The sequence below is a fragment of the Colletes latitarsis genome, chromosome 5, assembly GCF_051014445.1.
Source record: "Colletes latitarsis isolate SP2378_abdomen chromosome 5, iyColLati1, whole genome shotgun sequence".
Lineage (NCBI taxonomy): Eukaryota > Metazoa > Arthropoda > Insecta > Hymenoptera > Colletidae > Colletes > Colletes latitarsis.
Window position 1 is genome coordinate 37942112 of NC_135138.1, and position 7211 is coordinate 37949322.

The following is a 7211-nucleotide window of genomic DNA, read 5'->3' on the forward strand; positions in this document are numbered from 1 at the left end:
GTTCAACGAAGCTTGGGTAGTTTGTGCCGACCCTGGTAATGTTCGTTCAATTTGTACTGGTGGTAGAACTTTTTCGGGCACAGTGTGCAACAAAATTTCTTTTCCTTGTTACCACACTCGACCCTTTGGTGCCTCAGCAAGCTGTCCCTCCATTTGTATCTCTTTCCACAACCGAAACAAATGTTCATGGTGTTTCCGTCGCAACGTGTCGATTTCATATCGAGCTGTGGATGATTGGCTCCGGAACCGTAGGGTTGAAGTCCCGTCGATATGCTATACGGCAGCTGCAACATGGAGAACGTATCTGAAATATAAAGAAACAAACACACCGTTTAGGAGCTATTCACGAAACTCTCTGCGAGTGAATGGAAATAGGTGGCGAAGAGATTTTTTTAACAGAGTCTGAACATTATTCGTCGAGGTCCAAGTTTTCTCTCGATCGTGCAAACACTCCGACGACGATGCGTCGACAAAAACGCGACACAGAAATCCAATACCGCTCGAAATATAAATTTTTATTTCTTGTAGGAATTTTACAGTCGACGATTAGACGAACGGGTAACAATAATGCGTAATAAAACATTGAAACGACTTTATTAATTGGAAAAACGATAAACGAAGGCCGAATAAGTAGAATTTCATCGAGCGTACAGTTGCGGTCTTTTTGCTCTTTTCGTTTCGTGAATGAAAAAAGGAAAAAGCATCCAGCGTTACGCCAAAGGAAGAAAAAATTGATAATCATCGTTTTTTGTGATCAACGACGTAATGACGAATTAATTCGTAACGTCGATTATAACGTTTTCCGCACTGAACGCACGAATGTCGTTTCTTGTTTTGGCCGCACTCCATGGACTGGTGTCTTCTTAAATTCCTACTGTGCTTGTAACCCTTTCCGCACTCGCATCGATGGACGTTCGTCGTTTGAAGACTCGACAAGATTCGCGACGCGACGTGACCATCCAGTATGTACCATTGTTCTCCTGAAAAACGAAGTCTCATGACTAAGGAAACAATCGATTGACGACGATCTTACATGGAAACGTAAATTGATTTCGTGCTGTTAGTTTAGCCTTAATTTCGTGGATCTCTGTGCAAAATTTACAAGTTCGTGAAAACATGACATTGTTAACTTCATTTGATATATTTGAAATGTTAGAAGAACCGTCGTAATTTTACAAGACTTTATAATATTTGTAGTAACTCTTATCACTGATTAGGAATCGTATCTAAGAAATCGAAGATGACGCACCTTAGTTGACTGAGAAATTTTTAAATGTGTGGAAACATACCAGCATTTATACAGAATACATAGATGGCAGTAATATTTTATTTCATAATTTTAAACATGTGTCGTGTACCATGTTGTGTTATCATGGATTACATAAGTCAGAAGGTAATAACGTGTTAAACGATTATCTTAAATCTTCTAATAACCATCACTAGGTTGCAATAATCCGAGTTAAGTAAATTTCGAAATTAGAGCCTCCTATTTCGCGTGTGCTTGTGAAATTGAGGTACGCATTGTTACTTTCATCCGTTAATCATTGGTTATTCGTTCGTCGAAAATTTTTAATTTTTCGCAATGCCATTGCAACTAATTAATTTTCTTAAATGTTTGAAATGCGTAAATCCAGCAGTAATAACATTTCCGGACTTCGTCGCCCAAAGATAATCAAAAAGATGCAAACTTGCAACAACCCAAATAAAATATTTTCTTTTAATATAGTTGTTCTATCGCGCGTTCTGCTGGAAATACGAAGCAATTTCGAAACACATGGTGGGTCAAAAATTTGGCAACATCTTTCGGAAATTCGTTCAGGCGCCGTGGTGCGCGACGATGTGATTTCGCATCTCGTATCGATATTTGAACTTCCTGTCGCACATGTGACACGAGAATTTCTTTTCCTTGTTGCCGCAGTCGACCCTGGTGTGCCTCTTCAGGCTGTCCAACCATTTGTACCTCTTCCCGCAAGCCGTGCAGACGTGTTCGGCTTGGAGAACGTCACCATAAAAATGTGTTCCGTAACGTCGACCCATGCTCGATGTTTCCGTCGATTCACCCGCGTCTTTCGACGCGTACGATTTCCCATCGAACTGTCTATGTTCTCCTATGTATCGTGCCTTCTTCTCCATCATCCACAACGCGTCGTACACACGGGCCTCCTCGGCACCTGCGGGAAAAGCGCAAAGCGGTAACGATCAATGTCCACGGAAAGTGTCGCGAGATATTCTACGGGGACGGTGAAAAATGCACGAGACAATCTCGATACAGTTCAACATCCAACAGTTTCGTTCCTTCAGATTTAATGGACGTACACTCAGGCACAAACATTTAACAATTTGAACAAGCGCTGTACATTGATCGGACGTTCGATATCGACAGCTATATAATATTAATTTTCACGCGTACTATGACGTGTAGCTTCGATTAGCGTCGACGTGCGATCGCGAACGGTCGAAGGAACACGCTCAAAGTCTTCCAACAAAGATTTACGAGCCGCCGGAGGCGCTGTCTTTATCTACGCAGACGAGCCTCTGGTGCCTCCTCAGGGTGTCCAACCTCTTGTAACCCTTGCCACACTGGTTGCAATAAAACTTCTGCCGATGAAGCCACTCGACTTCCTCTTGTAGCTTCTCCAAGGAAGCGTCGCACTTGCCCTGGTGCCGTTTCAGGCTGTCCATTCGCGTGTAAGTTCTGCCGCAACCGTCGCAACGGAACTGCTGGTGGGACTTGACGTTTTTCTGCGCCACGCTCGTCTCCGCGGTGCTCAGTATGGACGAGTCGCACAGCAAGTAGCTCATTGGCAGCTGCCCGTGAAACGAGACCTCGCAAACGTCCGCGTCGTCCTCTTGGCCCTTCTCCGCGATTACCTCCATACTCTCGCCTGCAAAGACGCGTTTCGCCGTTAAAATTACACAGAAACGCAGCCGGTACGCCGCATGCAATATTACGCGTTACGAAGCTCAGCCAACAGCGAGAAGCATGCATCTTTCGACGTAGCCAAAGGTTACCTTGCCGTCCATCTTCTTCGTAAACTCGAGGCTCGCGATTGGTTATTGCCCGGACGAAAGGGAGTCTTGTTAGTGGTTACGATCACGATCGTTTTTGGGGAACGGATAAGCAGAGAAATCCGGAAACTTTGCACCCTCTGGCGAGCCTTTTAATAGCGTTTAAAAATTTATTAAATCTCCTTAAAGTCCATGTTATCTGAATTTATCACATAAACCGTCGATGTATCAATGAACGAAAAAGGCTCGTCGGATCGTACGAGGTCTCGATGTTTCGTAAATCTCGAAATCAAGATTTTGGATTTGTTTGATCGAAGAGGATCGCTTCGAAAGTGGTTCAATCTTCACTGATACACGGTTCCGTATTTCTGGATGAGAACTACGAAGAAACCGAAGATAATAAAGAAACTAAAATGCACGTTACAAAGTTGTTTATTACAATTAACATGTTGGCAACGTTACACCGTGTGCGCGTTCGATTCCTCGATACAAATATCTCGACTTACAAAGTAGCAAGAAGATTGTTCGCGCGGTAATTAGTCGTAACAAATTTATAGAGCCTACGACTCTGTTACGCGTATTAAAATACACGCGTTCGCGTACATCCGTGATAATTATAAAAAAGAAAAACGAGCAACGGGTAGTGGGCCTTGTTTCGCATGACACGAAAGCACGGACAATTGCACTGTTATTCGTCTACCATCGATATATTTCTGTGTTTTAATTTACATTCGTCGTATAGCATAGAATTACATAAGAAATAAATAGAAAGAATTCCCGAGAACAATTTGTTACAAATGGTGAATTTGAACAAATAACAAGTCGATAACGTATAAACATAACGCAAGAAGTAAGGGGCCCCGAACGAAACAACGTATATACAATTAACTTAACAACGAGAAAACAAAACGTTCGCCGTGGAACGCGATTAAAGTAACTATCTCGAACAAGTGACACGAAAAACGAAAGAAAGGATCTAACAGTTTCGATGTGTCGTCGTTTAATGCGTGGATTTCGAGTGCGCCGTTCTCATGTGAGTATTTAAGAAATGCTGTTTCGTAAACTTTTTGCCGCAATAACGGCAATATATTCTATCACCCTTCACTTTGCAATAGCTTTTCTCGTGTCTTCGAAGACTATCGGGCCGGGAAAAACTTTTGCCGCATTCCTCGCAGACGACGTTCTTCGTCGGCTTTTTCCGTTCTTGTACTTTCGGCATTTCGTAATTGCTGGCTACGTACTGGTACAGAGATTGCGGCATCTCGTACTTGATCTCTTCCTTCACGAACCACTCGTTCAACCGATCCGCCTGATTGCCTGCGAAAAACGAACGATTCGCGTTAACAAACACTTACTGGGCAAAATGGCTGGGAGAATTCGAGTAGAACTTGGATGAACATGCATTAAACGGAACAACAATTTTATCTAAATGTTAATCATCTGATACGTTAACTTATCGATTAATGATTAACGAGTTTGTCGTGTTCCGGTGATCATTCTGGATCACCGAGTACGCGACAATCGTTAATCGGATCACATCTTGTTCGATCCTGTTATCTACTGCACACGATACAAACGAAAGGTTTGACTACGTTTGTATCTCGTGTACGAATTTATTACGTGTTTACCTGACGCCCTCAAACTCGCGAGGTCCTACGATTTAAATAAAAATAGGGGTCCGCTTGTTCACTCAGCGATGGAAATTGTAGTCGAGTCGCAAAGAAGAATACTACGTTAGGACAATGAATTAGTATTTATTAATTAATGTTACTCGCCGCAGACGCGAAAGCAGTTTCGCAGAGAGATAGTGAAAGATGCGGTTATATGTATAAAGAAGCATGTGCGTTTAATGAATGCGATTCTTTCAATGAACGCCACGTTACAACGTCACCATACAATTCATGCGTTATATAAATAAGTCACACAGATATCGGTTAATATTGTTTGAATAAAAATAAAAAAAAAAGTATCTCCCAGAGTCAAACATACAGGCGAAACAATTTATCGGTTAAGAAGGTAAATAAAGAAGTGCCTCTATTCGAAGTTGTCGTGGAATGTGCAGAGATTAAAACGAACACAGCGTTCGGGAATCGCGATCGTCGATCGGACTAAGTTTCGATCGATTACATTGGCCAGGTGGTCGTCGAATCCTTCTGCGTCGTGTTTTCGTTCCCGTAGAGGCTGTTGCTCACGGTGTGTTTGGTGTTAAAATGATTGGTCAATTCGTATCTCCGGTAAAAGTCTTTCCTGCACATTCGACAGTGATACTTTGGTAGCTTTCCGCATTCGAGTCTTTGGTGTCTGCGCAGGTTCGCCATCCATTTGTACCCCTTTCCACACTCTCCACACATGTAATGTTGCGCTTGCAGCCCGCGAGGAGCGCGAGGAATATGGGGCTTGTAGGCTATCGGTACCGGTTCGAAGCTCTTGGTGTCTGCGAACTCCAAAGCTGCTAGCTCGTCCATCAGAATTGAGCCATCTGGAACGCAAATCAAATCGGTTACCCCGGGTCGATCGTGGCTAACGAATCGCGCGAGTTAAAGGACCCAGAGAAACCTGGATTCGCGAGAAGTGTAGGCGCGAAGACTGTACTCGAGTAGCCTGGCTTATCGGGTTTCGATGCTGAACAGAATAGAACGTTGTTACGTTTTCTCTCAGATGGATGCTCTTCTGAATCCTATTGTTAGTCTTATTGAGAGACAATCGACTCTAGTGACTAAATACACGATCGGTTTCTATCGGTGCAGGTGGGAATACAGTATGTATCTACAGACGAGAAAGCAGCTTTCGTTTTCGATTCACAATGATGTTCATTGACGATAACTTTATTTTTAAATCGACGAGTTTTGGGAAAAATACAGTTCAGTGGATTGGGTCATAGAGTCTATACGAACGACACACGCAGATAATACAAAAGGAAAGTTGACGTTAATGGTAAATAATATTTTGATCAGTGAGAAACGAACACGAAACGTTTCCTCCCGCGTTCGATAAAGCATTATGCGCAAGAAGAGCGATCAACGTTTGAACGTCCGTCCTGTTACCGGTTATGCTGGGAAAATTAGAAATATTATATTTTTAAAATACAAATTTTACGACGCAAACAATATACACAATATTACGATCGAACCAGATATTTCCTCCGAGATTCGAGAGTCGTTTTTGTTATTTCAATGCGGTTCTACATCGTGCAAAAGTTTTATCAAACGCGGGGGCGGACAATCGAGCGTTAATCGGATTAATTCGTTCTCTAAATCAAGTCCGGATGATGGGCCAGTATATGCTCTTTGAGTCTGTCGCGTCTGTAGAACTTCCTCGAGCAGAACTGGCACTTGTTCCTCGCCTCCTTGTTGCCGCACTGCAACTGATGTCGACGAAGACTGTACATCCAGGTGTATTCCCTGCCGCAGAGCGAGCAGGTAAACAGCTGTTGAGGCTGCTTCTCGTTTGGATCGTTCACGGGGCTCGGGTAATAGTACACCCCGTTGTAGTTTCTCTCTTTCAGGAGGAGATCATCCATCGGGGTGGTTTGGTAATTGTTCGACGTGCTCCAGACATTCTTCATTAGATAACCTGTCGAATTAATACATACGTGAACGAACAGCAACAAATAAGAATGAAAGTACCTCGGGACAAGAATCGTTTCACGGGGTACGGTAACGATTAGGGTTCGACAAGTTTAGACGGGTCTACGCGGTGATATGCCTCGAAGGGTTGCACGACACGAGCATTAAGAATGGATTTGTTAATCAAGGTGTCGACAAGACGGGAAATAATAACCTCGGTGTGGACGCAGTCGATCGAACTGCATCCGGTTTCAGACAATTTAATTTCGTTACATCGCTCGTTCAAATTCGTTTATTTACCAATACATATAAAACAGAACGGTCCAAAAATGTCTTTTGGTACGCGTTTCGTTTGAAGTAAACACCACGCGAACTGTGATCGACGAGACGCCGAAACGACACAGTTGCGTGCACTTAGATTCTCTCGATACGTATTAAAAAAAGGTTGTATACGTTACAAAACAATTACATGATCGTAAATGCATCTTAAAAGTAAAAAAAAAATGTTTTTTTTTTTCGACGCTACAAAATCGTTACGTAAATGTCTTCGATCTATAATGTTACAAATTAATCGAGTTCGAAAGATACGCGACGAGACCGCCTGAAAATATCGTCTACGATTAAAAGTATCGTGAA

The 7211-nt window shown here is 42.7% G+C and overlaps 2 protein-coding genes across 2 annotated transcripts; both read right to left on the minus strand.

Annotated features, from left to right (window-relative positions):
* Positions 1 to 1408: 1408 nt before the first annotated feature.
* Positions 1409 to 2545, minus strand: LOC143341893 (longitudinals lacking protein-like). The gene is made up of 2 exons (XM_076765272.1): positions 2411 to 2545; positions 1409 to 2171 (listed from the first exon to the last, which is right to left on the minus strand). Exon 2 carries the CDS (start codon positions 2134 to 2136, stop codon positions 1816 to 1818), a length of 321 nt encoding a protein of 106 aa, XP_076621387.1. The 5' UTR covers positions 2137 to 2171; positions 2411 to 2545; the 3' UTR covers positions 1409 to 1815.
* An 818-nt stretch (positions 2546 to 3363) lies between these two features.
* Positions 3364 to 6258, minus strand: LOC143341884 (uncharacterized). Its single transcript, XM_076765260.1, has 2 exons — positions 5137 to 6258; positions 3364 to 4326 (listed from the first exon to the last, which is right to left on the minus strand). The coding sequence occupies exons 1-2, from the start codon at positions 5472 to 5474 to the stop codon at positions 4146 to 4148; spliced, it is 519 nt and encodes a 172-aa protein (XP_076621375.1). The 5' UTR covers positions 5475 to 6258; the 3' UTR covers positions 3364 to 4145.
* Positions 6259 to 7211: the final 953 nt, after the last annotated feature.

Bases quoted from the DNA above. Each gene is read 5' to 3' on its own strand.
- LOC143341884 (XM_076765260.1), bottom strand. From the start codon at position 5,474: ATGGACGAGCTAGCAGCTTTGGAGTTCGCAGACACCAAGAGCTTCGAA. The intron at 4,327-5,136 runs GTAATCGATCGA...CGTTTTTCGCAG, and splicing joins TCGACGACCACCTGGCCAAT to GCAATCAGGCGGATCGGTTG.
- LOC143341893 (XM_076765272.1), bottom strand. From the start codon at position 2,136: ATGATGGAGAAGAAGGCACGATACATAGGAGAACATAGACAGTTCGAT.